This window comes from Thamnophis elegans, chromosome 14, assembly GCF_009769535.1.
Source record: "Thamnophis elegans isolate rThaEle1 chromosome 14, rThaEle1.pri, whole genome shotgun sequence".
Taxonomy (NCBI): domain Eukaryota; kingdom Metazoa; phylum Chordata; class Lepidosauria; order Squamata; family Colubridae; genus Thamnophis; species Thamnophis elegans.
Genome location: NC_045554.1, coordinates 27,007,027 through 27,020,302, shown reverse-complemented (window position 1 = coordinate 27,020,302; position 13,276 = coordinate 27,007,027). Strand labels below are relative to the sequence as shown.

General features: G+C 42.1%; 1 protein-coding gene across 1 annotated transcript in view; it reads left to right on the top strand.

Annotated features, from left to right (window-relative positions):
- The window catches only part of NLRC5 (NLR family CARD domain containing 5), an 87,180-nt gene that overhangs the window by 21,129 nt on the left and 52,775 nt on the right, over positions 1-13,276 (top strand). The window contains exons 8-15 of the mRNA XM_032230239.1: positions 3,468-3,557; positions 3,779-3,829; positions 4,803-4,862; positions 8,641-8,724; positions 8,800-8,883; positions 10,023-10,112; positions 11,009-11,074; positions 12,491-12,559. Of these exons, the coding sequence (XP_032086130.1) occupies positions 3,468-3,557; positions 3,779-3,829; positions 4,803-4,862; positions 8,641-8,724; positions 8,800-8,883; positions 10,023-10,112; positions 11,009-11,074; positions 12,491-12,559 (594 nt within the window). The remainder of the gene's footprint in view (positions 1-3,467; positions 3,558-3,778; positions 3,830-4,802; positions 4,863-8,640; positions 8,725-8,799; positions 8,884-10,022; positions 10,113-11,008; positions 11,075-12,490; positions 12,560-13,276) is intronic.

Sequence of the window (13,276 nt, the reverse complement as noted above, 5' to 3'; positions counted from 1 at the left end):
GCCCACTATTTTTACTGTTGCATTATTCTTTATCAGCACAAATATACATACATATATATATATATACACACACACATACATACACATACATACACACACAAATATGTGTGTGTGTGTGTGTACCATGTTCCCCCGAAAATGTGACATGTTCTGATAATAAGGCCATGCCACATTTTTCTGGTGGGCAAAAATATAAGCCCTCCCCTGCAAATAAGCCCTCTGGAGAACCCCCCACCTCCGGCCAGGCAGAGCGCCACTCACCAACCTACCGGTATCCTGAAGGTGCCAAGCCGTGGGAATCGGGGGGGGGGGAGACAAAGGTGATCACGTTGCTTGGCGCCTTTGGGATACCGCTAGGTTGATGAGCAGTGCTGTGCCCAGCTGAAGAGGGGGGTTGCCAGGTGACTGCTCTCTTGTGAGCGGGCTTCCAAAGGGCCAGGCACAGCCTCAAGAGCGAATGGCTGTGTTGCGTTGTCGCAGCAGCGCAACACAACAGCTGTGAAGTGACCACGCTCACAAGCAGCCACCCGGCAAACCCCCTTTCCAGCCAGGCACAGCGCCATTCACTGACCTAGTGGTATCGCCAAGCCGTGTGAGCGCCTGTTCGCCGCCGCCCAGCTCCCACGGCTTGGCACCTTCGAAATACCAGTGAATGGCACTCTGCATGGCTTGAGAGGGGGAGTTGCACGAGCGGCTATTCCGCTCTCGCTCATGCGCCTCTCAGTCTCATGATGCATGGCCCAGCTCTCCCTGCAGAGTCAGGGCACCTCTGCTGCCCTGCCATCCCATTATGGCTTTTTCGGTGGCTTCCACACAGAGTCTTCCGGCAGTGGCCGCTCTGGGCATACACTCTATGGTTGTGGGCCAGCTGCTGGCAGAGCATATGTAAGCAAATACCACTCAATCATCACGAAATCTCCAGAACCGTAAAGCCTACAAACTTTTATATTTGGCCCATATGTTCCTCTTGGCTTCTAGATGCTGGCTAAGTAAGGGTTTTTGGAAATGACCATCAGATCATTAGTATTTCTTATACAGTATTATATTAACGTGTTGATGCTAAGGAGTTATATGTCTACTCCCACTCCCCACCTGAAAAAAACTCTGTGCCAACTGCCAGTTGCCTCACATTCCATTACCTCAGTTCAAACTGGCAGATGTTCCACTCTTTCACTCAGGAGCAGGCTGAGGCCCCTTACAATACTAAACGTTGGTACCACACCATAATGTCTACCCTTCCACCTATGGAACTGCTTCCGGACTCTAGGTGGTGGGAGCAATATTTTCTTATGTGTTTCAATCACCAACCATCACTGAACCAAAGGATTGAACCGGAGTTAGCCGGATTTCTCCTGCATTGCCCAATCACGTAGTTTCATCGCGAAGCACGGGTATCCAGCTAGTCTATTAATATAGCAGCTCATGTCTCGTGTTTGACCTACCCTTCTGAGAAATCACTACCTTTCAAGTCATAAATTTGCCTTGTGACAATCAGCTTTATCAATATATATATACAGTACACACAAAATAAATACTCCCCCATATTTTACTTATTAAATTTATATCCCACCTTTGTAGAGGAGTTCAAGGCAGTACCTGGTTGTCACTCTTCCTATTTTTCCCCACAACTATGCTGTGAGGTATGTTGAATTGAGAAGGAAAGGCTGTATTTGTTCTCCCTTGATCTTCGTCCAACTGCACCGTAATGAACCTCTGGAATATCTGTGCAGTGTTTTACAGAGTGAATTGCACCTACTACAGTTTATTCACATCTTAATTTCATGTGCCATTTACAGTTAGGTTTCTATGCTTAGGTTTCATAAGAGGTGGGGGTGGGAGGCACCGTTTTGCAGTGGTTCTCCTCCTACCTCTCGGACAGGTTGCAGTCAGTGTTGGTCGGAGGGCAGAGATCGACCCCAAGGCCCCTCAAGTATGGGGTGCCGCAGGGTTCGGTCCTGTCCCCCCTCCTATTTAACATCTACATGAAGCCGCTGGGTGAGATCATACGCTGGCACGGGATTAAGTATCACCAATATGCAGACGATATCTGTCTGCCCCGTGCCAACTCAGCGAAGCAGTAGAAGTGATGTGCCAGTGCCTGGAGGCTGTTAGAGTCTGGATGGGCGCAAACAAGTTGGCACTCAATCCAGACAAGACCGAGTGGCTTCTGATGTTCCCTCCCAAAGATTGGCTAACTGTTCCATCTCTCAGGCTGGGGGGTGAAATTATACGCCCCTCAGAGAGGGTTCGCAATTTGGGAGTCCTCCTGGACCCACAGCTGACTTTAGAACACCATCTGTCGGCTGTGACCAGGGGGACCTTTGCTCAGGTCCGCCTGGTGCACCAATTGCAACCCTACCTGGATCGGGAGGCCTTTCAGACAGTCACTCATGCCCTTGTGACCTCAAGACTGGATTATTGTAATGCGCTCTACATGGGGCTGCCCTTGAAGAGTGTTCGAAGACTCCAATTAGTCCAGAATGCAGCCGCGCGAGCGATTGTGGGTGCACCAAGGTACACCCACGTTACACCTATCCTCCGCGAGCTGCACTGGCTACCTATTAGTCTCCGAATCCGCTTCAAGGTGCTGGTCGCTACCTATAAAGCCCTACATGGCATCGGACCTGGGTACCTGAGAGACCGCCTCCTGCCGATTACCTCTCTCAGACCAATTAGATCGCACAGGTTAGGTCTCCTCTGGATTCCATCTGCCAGCCAATGTCGGCTGGCGACTCCCCGGGGGAGAGCCTTCTCTGTTGCAGCTCCGGTCCTCTGGAACGAGCTCCCTGTTGAGATCCGGACCCTTACTACCCTCCCGGCCTTCCGCAAAGCCATCAAGTCCTGGCTGTTCCAGCAGGCTGGGGGGTGGGGCTGAGAAGCATTTACCTCCACGGAAATTGTGAATGTTGGTTTTGTTTTTAATATCTTGTTTTTGTCTCGTTTTCCCCCTTTCCCTTGTCTTTTGTGAGCCGCCCGGAGTCCTCCGGGAGTGGGCGGCATACAAGACACACAAATAAATAAATAAATAAATAAATAAATAAATATTATGGTAACTGTGTTTAGCTGAGTACCATAGATAGCTTAGAGAACATAGAATCATAGAGATGGAAGGGATCTTGGAGGTCTTCTAGTCCAACCCCCTACTCAAGGCAGGAGATCTTCTAAACATAAACAATGGCTTATAAAAAGACAGGGACTATCTGTCAGCTAAAATAAAACAACTATCACACCCTGGTTTAATGAAATGTATGAACACACAATCTTGAAACATAGTTCAGCAAATTGTGGCTTGACGCCATACAAAACAATATTTCGTATTTGAGATAAAAGTCTAATTAATAAAATAGAAAAAAACTGGGATGGTCACAAAACAACTTATTTTATTCTCTGAAACATTCGATGATGTTTTCTGCTTAGCAAGTAATTGCCATGGATTTGCAACAGCAAGTTTATTATATTTTAAACAGTTTAAGCGATAACAAGATGTCTGCAGGAACCGTCCTGGCCTTCAGCAAAGCAGCTGCAAATTGTCCAAGAGTTTCCAAGCTTCAAATAAGGTACCAACTGCCAAAGATTGCAAGAGAAAAAAAAAGCCATAGGAGAATTCTTCCCCCACTCCTCTGTCTTAAAATAAGATATTCTTTATCTCTTGATTATGAGATAAATAGCAGATTGCTAGCCTTGTGGACAACTGTCATTAATGCTGTTCCATGAAGCTGTTTTGTTGGATGGGTAGCAAAACTCAACTCATATATTATTTTTCCATTTCTTTTTCCAGGAAGAGCACCTTAATAATCTCCTTTGTCAACCTGTCTCCAAAAGAACCTAGGTGAGAAACTGGTTTTAAGGAATTAAAGGGTGATATGTTAACAGTGCTCAATATTTGAAGGGCTTCCACAAAGCTGATGGAGTCAACCTATTATCCAAAGCATCTGAAGCCAGGACAATAAGCAATCAAGAAGAGAAGCAACCTATTGTTAATTGTTCTGTCCAATCAATGGAATTAATTGCTTTAATTGCTTCCGGTGCTCTTTCACTGGAAGTTTCTAAGTAGAGATTGGACAACCGTTTGTCCAAAATAGTGTAAGGTCTTCTGGTTGAGTAGGGAATTGGACTAGAAAACCTCCAAAGTCCCTTCCAATTCCATTATTCTGTTAATCTGGTTATTCTGGTTCACAGTAATTTCTGAAATTCCTTTTAAAGAAAAATTGGCAGAGGCTAATCATATTAACCTCCCATCACATTAAGAAGAGACTAAACAGTCACTTATCTGAATTAGCATAGGTTCTCCTGCTTGAGCAGGGAGCTGGACTAGAAGACCTCTAAGATCCCTTCCAGCTCTATTCTATATTACTCTATATTTAAAGAAGTCCAAAAGACAGAAATTGCAACATTGGGCAGACCAAAGGAAAAAAGTTTTAAGAGGACAGAAGTTTATTTTCCAAATTGAAAAAAAAAAGTAGGATTAATTTAAATCCCAATGATTTTCTGGGATATTTTGAAAGTCTCAATTGAACTAGTTATGTTCTTTTGCATTGTCTGTGCATGTGCATTTCAATTTATTTTTACTTAAAATAGAGATGTACTTTCAAAAAAGGTAACACCAAACCTATAAATGGACAGATAATGACCGAAGTCATACAAGTAATGGTCAGTATAAAATTAATAAGAATACATCTATTTGTTTTCATGACATAAAAGGATTTTTTTTTTCAATTTAAAGCCAAAATCTCTGTATATTATTATCTATAGTCTCAATCAAATCTCAATCAATTCATATTGACTGTATGTCATGGTTTCAGATTAAAAGATGTGGGAATTAATGAAGAAGAAATTGCTCATAAACCCAGTTTAATTTTACAGTAAGTATCTCTGTATGTCAGAATTTATCGGTGGCACATTTTAAAAAAAGTTTATCCAAGTAGTATTTTTAGATTTGTGCATGTTTTTAATTAACAATTAAATAACAATTAACAAACAATTAAGTTTGTTTTAAATAACAAACATAGGGGCTTTATTACATGAAGATATACCCAGCATTTGGGGGGGGGGAAATGAAAGAGACCCTATACCTTAAAATTATTTGAGAATACAATAAAACTCTAATGCATCATACTGTATTTATAACAATAATGTATGCAGATGATTTTTAATTTGGGATTTTATGACAAGACAGCCCAAACAACACGGCATCTTTGGAAAAAAAAATCAGAAAAGTGACTTCAGATCATGCGTGAACCCAGCATCACTAAAGCAGCTGGTTAAATTTCAGGTTTCCATTCAAAAGTTGCAGTTGTTTGAAGGAACTCAGCACCCCTAAGAATTCATGCAATTTGCCAGACGGATGCATTTGGGGAGATTTGTCGGGGAAATGCACCGTCAGTGTCCAAATAATTGGAGACGCTGACACAAGCTGGTAGTTTTATATCAATAAATATATTTTGCAACTGTATATATGGCAAACTAGATAGTGGGGCAAGCGGGAGCATCATTAGGTAAATCAACACAGCAGGAACATCCTGAGGTAAATTCTCACACAGCACATGCAGAAGAAAAAAGGCGGGAAAGAAGAAATGTCCCCCTCATAGCAATCAATCACAGTTTAGGTTACCTCACCTAGTGGCCAGCTCTCTTCAAACAATTAGCTATAATAACTATGTGTCCTTACTCATTACACAGGCAGTCCTAGACTTATGACCACAATTGAGCGCAACAAATGTCTGTTGTTAAGTGAGACATTTGGTTCAGTGTGTTTTGCCCCCATTTGACCACCTTTCTTGTCACTTGTGTCATAAGTGGATAAGTTAGTAACACAGTTGTTAAGTGAATCTGGCTTCCCCATTGATTTTGCTTGTCAAAATCACCTGACCTTGGGACAAAGCAACGGTCGTAAGCATGAACCGGTTGCCAAAGATCTGAATTTTGATCACAATGAGCATGGGAATGCTGCGAAGGTCATAAGTGTGAAAAATGGTCATCAGTCGCTTTTTTCAGTGCCGTTGTAACATCAAACAGTCACTAAATGAATTGTTGTAAGTGAAGGACTATCTGTGCAACCCTTCACTGTTCTAGCTATTAAATTAAATATCTGAAAAAGATTCCTGTGAAAACTTGGACAGCAATAGAAAAGTCCTAGTTCTCTACTTGTACTAGATTCAAAATACAGGATGATTAGTCACTAAATTGGTCCCATTGCTGCTGTAACTGACTCCATCCCCCTTGCTGTTGGTCATCCAAAATCATAGGATGGGACATTGGAGGTTTTCTAGTCCAACCCTCTGTCCCCACTATACCATCCCAAACAAATGATGCTAGCAAGATTTCAATATTTGAGGGGCTGACATAAAGAAGAAGGAGTCAGCCTATTTTTCAAGGTGCTAGAAGGCAAGACAAGAAACAATAAATGGAAACTAATCAAGGAGACAAGCAACCTAAAACTAAAGAGAAATTTCCTAATGGTGAGAACAATTAACCAGTGGAACAGCTCACCTCCAGAAGTTGTGGGAGCTTCATCACTGGAGGTTTTTAAGAGGAGATTGGACAGCCATGTGTCTGGAATGGTATAGGGCCATGATGGTGAACCCATAGCATGTGGCACACAGAGCCATATTTGGTGGTGGCACGCCAGCTGTCAGCTCTGGCACACATGCACGGACTGGCCAGCTGATTTTTCTCCCTTCCAGAGGGCCAGGGGAAGCCAATTTTGTCCTCCCCTGGCTTCAGGAAAGCCCCTGAAACCTGGGGAGGGGCCATGCGTGCATGCACAGGGGCTGTCATGCGTGCATGCATGAAAGGGAGGTTGTATGTGCATGCACAGGGGATTGCACATGCATGCACAGGTGGGCAGAGATGATTGAGTGGGCATGCTCTTGCATTTTTGGCACACCATAAGAAAAATGTTCGCCACCACTGGTATAGGGTCTCCTGCTGAAGCAGGGGATTGAACTAGAAGATTTCCAAGGTCCCATTCAACGCTGCTCTTCTATCTTTTTCTTTTCTTTCCTTCCACCTTTTCCAGCCTTCTCCAGAGACTTGCGTCTTTGCAAAATGTATCTGAAGTAGCATAATTTGAGCCTGGTCATTTGTGCCTCAAGTGACAACTCGGGGTTGATTTGTTCAACAATCCATCAGTTTGTTTTCTTGGTTGTGCATGGTATTCTTTTTTTAAAAAGATTTTTATTAACAAACATGTAAAATACACACTCACAAAAATTTGACGTATACCACATTTACACAATACAATACGAACAGGAACTTCCTATTCTTTCTAAAAGCAATTATCAATCGATACTGCTCACCTTATATTATTTCCCCTTCTATTGTATTTCATTTGGATTTCACCATTCTTAACCCTCTTATTTTACTCATAACTATTATTTTTTGAGTTTTGTTATATTCCTTCATTGATTCTTGTTTCTTTCCTCCATCCACCTATACCATTGATCCCATATCTGGTAGAATTCTGATTCTTCTTTTCCCTGGATTTCTTTAGTTAGTTTGTCCTTTTCAGCACAATCCATAACCTTTCTTATTATTTCATCTTCACTTGGAATTAATTTGTTTTTCCATTTCTGGGCAAAGGCAATCCTTGCCACCGTAATTATATGTAGTATTAAATACTGGATTTCTTTTTTGTATTTCACAGACATTATTCCTAATAAAAAAACTTCAGGTTTCCATTCTTTTTTAACCCCTGTTATTGCCTCCAGCCAATTTTTGATCCTTTTCCAAAAATTTTTAGCCTCCTCACAGGTCATAAATGGTAATATGTTTCGTGTATTGATTCTCATTTCCAACATTTTGGGGAGGTATTTGTTAAGTTTTTAGCTAACCTTGTTGGTGCCAGGTGCCATCTGTAAAACATTTTGTGCGTGATATTCTTAGGAGTCTTTCCCAACACCAATATTAGAGGCATCAATATTTTTATAACTCTCACAAAGCCTCCTCTAACTTTATGCCTTTCAGATGCGTTGGCTTGTTAGCTAGATGATGACAAACATGTTTGTAGGACCACCAGATTGGAGAATTGTATTAAACCAATCTGTGATTTTATCAACTTGTGGTTGATTCAACAAAGCAATATTAGACAAGCATATGTCCAGTCTAACAAAGAGAAGGACTAGGAGTGATATTAGCAGTCTTTCAATATTTGAGAGGCATCACAAAGAAAAGGGGGATAACTTGTTCTCCAAAGTACCTGAAGGCAAGACAAGAAGTAATGAATGGGAACTTATCAAAGAAAGATCCACCCTAAAAGCAAGGATAAATTTCCTGACAGTGAGAACAATCAGTCGAATGGCTTATCTCTGGCTGCTGTGGGTGCTCCAACATTGGATGTTTTTAAGAAGAGATTGGACAGCCATTTCTCTGGAATGGTATAGGGTTTTCTGCTTGAACAGAGGATTGGACTAGAGGACCCCCAAGGTCCCTTCCAGCTCTGATATTCTGTTAAGCCATGACTTAGCTGTTGTGTTAGTCAGCTTGAGTTTGTGTCTTCCCATATTGGCAACAATAATAGGGCATAAGGAATAATATTAATGAGCTTGCAAGAGTTCATGTGCCCCAAACAGGTATAAAAATGATGAATGAAGTCAACTAAAAATGTATTCACAATTGCTGCTTTCCTCTTGTGGTGTTTAGATTGCAAGATTGCCAGTTAGATTCACAAAGGGCAGAGGAGTTGGGAGACATTCTCCAGAACTGTTCCCACTTGTCTGAAATCAAGTAGGTAGCCATTCTTTCCAAATACCTGTAAGCAGAAAGAGGTGTTTCAATTATTACTAACTTGAAATGTGTCAGTTTATCAGATAACCAGCTTGGTGATGAAGGATGCAGAATACTCATGATTGTGATGTCCAAGATGTGCATTTCTGGTCCTCTGAAGTAAGTCTGAAAATATGCCTTTTTCACTTAATATGAAAATGCATTTGATTGCAAGAGCAGTGGTGGCGCAGTGGTTAGAATGCAGTATTGCAGGCTAATTCTGCTGACTGCCGACTGCCAGCAGTTCGGTAGTTCGATTCTCTCTGGTTCAAGGTTGATTCAGCCTTCCAACCTTCTGAGGTCAGTAAAATGAGGACTCAGATTGTTGGGGACAATATACTGACTCTGTACACCGCTTAGAGAGATTGCACTGTGAAGCGGCATATAAGTCTAAGTGCTATTAGCTATTTGATTCCTAATATGGGTAGTCCTTGACTTACAACCATTTGTTTAGCAACTGCTTAGAGTTGCAACGGCACTGAAAAAAGTGACTTATGACAAGTCCTTGTGCTTATGACCATCACAGCATCCCTATGGTGATGTGATCAAAATTCAGTTGCTTGGCAACCAACATATATTTACATTTGTTATCATGTTCCAGATTCATGCAATCACCATTTGGCATCTTCCAGCTGGCTTCTCACAAGCAAAGTTAATGGGAGAAGCCAGATACGCTTAACAAACGCACAATCCACTTAACAACTGCAGTGATCTGCTTAACAACTATGGGAAAAGACATAGAATTGGGCGTGACTCACTTAATAACCACCATGCTTATCAATGGAAAACCTGGTTCCAATTGTGATTGTAAGTCAAGGACCACCAATTGATTTTTTGCGCTCTAAAGTACATTCAAACTGAGTTTTGCCTGCCATGAGCTTAGAGACACAGCTGGGTGGCCTTGAGCCAGTTATTCTCTCTCAGCCCTAGGAAGAACCTCGAAAAACATTATCCAGAAGGTTGCATGAGCTAGTGGACATAGATGCCAAGACAAGACAGAGTCACCACCTCCCCAAACAACAACAAACTCAGAGACACACAACCCATACATTGCAGTTGTTCATCTGTCTTGAAATAAAAGTTGCTCATTTCCCCAGAATTCCCCAGTCAGCCATGCTGGGAGTTGGTCCACACGACTTAAAGTGGCCAAGGTTGGACACCTCTGCACCAAGCCACCAGTTAATATTAATGTGGCATTTATTGTTATAGCTGTTTTCTAACAATCTCTCTTTCTTGTGATGTGATTTGGTTCTCTGCAGTTTAAGCAACAACCAGCTCTCGCTTAAGAGCGTTTTTTATCTCCTGGACTTGGTGAATCTTTGCCCAAATGTTGTGAAACTGGAAGCCAGGTATGCATGGGGCGAATCAAGACAAGAACAATTCAATTTTGAAGAGAAGTGGCTGTTGTTATAAGTTTGGGCTGAAGGTTGAGCAGCAGAAGCATTTTAGCTTTCTTATATGTGCCCACTTTTGATTGGCCGAATGTTCTCTGGAAAAGTTTGAATTGCATGTTTGCACTTATGCAGAATCAATTTATTTCTAAATCAAATGCAGGTAGTCCTTGGCTTATGACCACGATTGGACCAATTTCCATGGTCGTAACTGCAAGGCCAGGTTGTAATTCATTAGCTTGATTGCCATTGTAACTTTGAATGGACATTAAGCAAACAGTTGTAAGTAGAGGACTACCTGTATAGAATAGCCTGCTTCAAAGGGAATGAAATCTGAATGGGCACTGGGCTTCTGGAACTTCTCACCATGGGAAATGGAGGTGCATGGAACAGTGTGTTCGTGCATCATTTCTTAGGCTATTTCCTGCAGATCTTTTGTCAACTTTAGCATCAAGATATGATTTTAAAGGGGGGAAAGAAGAGGAGGATGGAAGGGAGAGAAAGAGTAGGAAAGAGGATGGGAAGGGGAAGAGGAAGAGTAGGAGTAGGGGAGAGGTAAGGGAAAAAGGAAGGGGAAGGAGAGGAGAAAGGAAGGAAGTAGAGAAGGAGGGTGGGAGAAAAGAAAGAGAAAACAAGGTGGTGTTACAACAGGCGGAAGGGATGGTAAATAAAGCAACCCAAACTGTATATTATAACCTATTAAATAACAAATGTATAAGAATGACAAATGTAAAGATGAAGAACAATTCTGTGAGTGTATACTTAAAATGTATACACTGTAAGAGAACAAAAAATAAAAAAAATGTAATTAAAAAAAAGGCATGATCTTGCACAACTCTCTCTCTTCTCTCTAGCATTGATCAACAAATTGCAGTTTTGACCTTTGTGAATAAAGAGGGCCCTGATGCTACTCAGTCAAGGTATGTGTCAGACCTTCAAGGAAGACCAAATGTTGGAGAAGAGCAGGCAGAATCAAGCGAGTTATCAGCCGGCAGTCAGTACGATGCTAGAAATGGCCTAACTCCTTTTGAATTCCATTGATTCTTATCTAGCATCAATTCAGTGCTGATCGGGGTGGGATTCTGGTTTGGTTTGGTTTATGGTTGGTTTGGTTTGGTTTATTGGATTTATATGCCGCCCTTTTCCCAAGGACTCAGGGCGGCGTACAACATTAAAAAAGAACAATATTACAAAAGTTTAAAAAAATTAGATAGAATATCCAAAAAACAAACCCAATTAAGATTCACAATAACATTAAAAAAATTCAATTAAAATTAACAATAATCAATAATTTGTTTTGTTTTGTTCAGGCCAGGCTGGCTTGCTGGAAAAGCCAACTAGGGTGCGTCGGAAGGACCAGAGGTTGCGGGATTATGCGAAGCTCCAGGGGCAGCTCATTCCAGAGGGAAGGCGCTCCCACAGAGAAGGCTCTCCCCCTGGGGGTCACTAGCCAACACTGTCTGGCCGACGGCACCCCAAGGAGGCCAACTCTGTGCCCCAAGGAGGCACCCCAAGGAGGCCACCCCAAGGAGGCCAACTCTGTGGGATTGCATTGGAAGGTGGGAGGCTACAGGTTTGGCCCAGTTCGGGCAAACAGGTAGCTCCAAAGATCAGCTGGGAGCGAACCGGTTCGCTCTGACCTTCAGGCACACCCACCCACCTGCCCCTGGGCTCTACCTACATATATTTCCTTGGTTTTTAGCCCAGCTGATAGGTGCAGCAGAATGGATTGTTGCGCTTCAGCTGTTTTCTTGTGAACTGTGCACAGATGCGCAACACTTGTCAGGCACTTCAGACGCGCAACTTAGAACTGAGGAGGAATTTCCTGCCAGTTAGAACAATTAATCAGTGGAACTACTTGCCTCCAGAAGTTCTGAATGTCCCAACACTGGAAGTCTTTAATAAGATGTTGGAGAGCCATTTGTCTGAAACGGTATAAGGTTTCCTGCCTAGGCAGGGATTGGACTAGAAGACCTCCAAGGCCCCTTCCAACTCTGCTATTGTATTGTATTGTATTAGATAAGGACTATTTTTATGGATAATCTATAGTGACAGAATTTTGCAAATCTCAGTGTGCTTCCCCCTCCCTCAATTTATCTTCATGTGAACTAGGGAATGAATGGCTTATCTGAGATGTTTCCTCAAGTTTCTTTCTTGGCCAGCCTCCTTTGATGACACCATGGCCTTGGGTCTTCCTGTCAACCTTCAAGGCCATTCTCTCTGTCCTCTATCGTATAGTCGATTTCTAGCCACACTTGACCAATCACATTGCTGGACTTCTGGTGCTGGTTCCTTGTACCCATTGTATTCTATTTTTTCATTTGCCTTTGCTACAGGAATTACAGTTTTCATGATGTCCAATTAAACAAATGTCAACGGATGGAGCTGACATCAAAGGAAATATGGTTTGTTAATATCTACTTAGTTTGGTCCTCTAGATGCTTGGAGGAAAAAGAGCATTGTATGTGTCACTGGTTCTGAGGAACACCATCAAGAATCTAAAAATTTTCTGAACCAGGTTTAGGGTTTACTATGTTGTGTGAACCTAGCATAAGAGGTTTTAGACTTACCTGGCTTAATCAGCACTTGAATGGTGATTTTCCTTCTTTATTAGCTTGGAAGGTAATCATTTTCATGATGAAGATCTCAAGAACTTGTGCTAAGCGCTGAGAAGTTGCAGCAGTGAATTAGAAGTAGAATGAGTATTCATTCTTGTCAATTAATGTGAATGTCCTGAGCTTGGGAGCATTTTGAAATTTTGGATGTCTGCATCAATATGTACATATTAGTGTTCCAGAAGCTTCTATTTTGGAGAAGATACATTGAGATGCATCCAGAGGTGGATTGTTCCCAGTTTGGCCCAGATCAGGTGAACCAGTAGTAGCGGCGGCGGGAAGCTTCACCCACCTGCACGGACGCTTCTGCGCATGCATATAAGTTTTTGCACGTGTCAGAAGTATTGCACAGAAGCATCACTTGGGAGCACACTTGAACTGGTAGTAAAAAAATGAACAACCCACCTTTGGATGCATCTAAATATTTTGAAATATTCCACTGGGTCCTGTGCCCAAATCAATAAAATTAAAATATTGCCTCAATTAAATTCACAGTCTAAAGTAGAA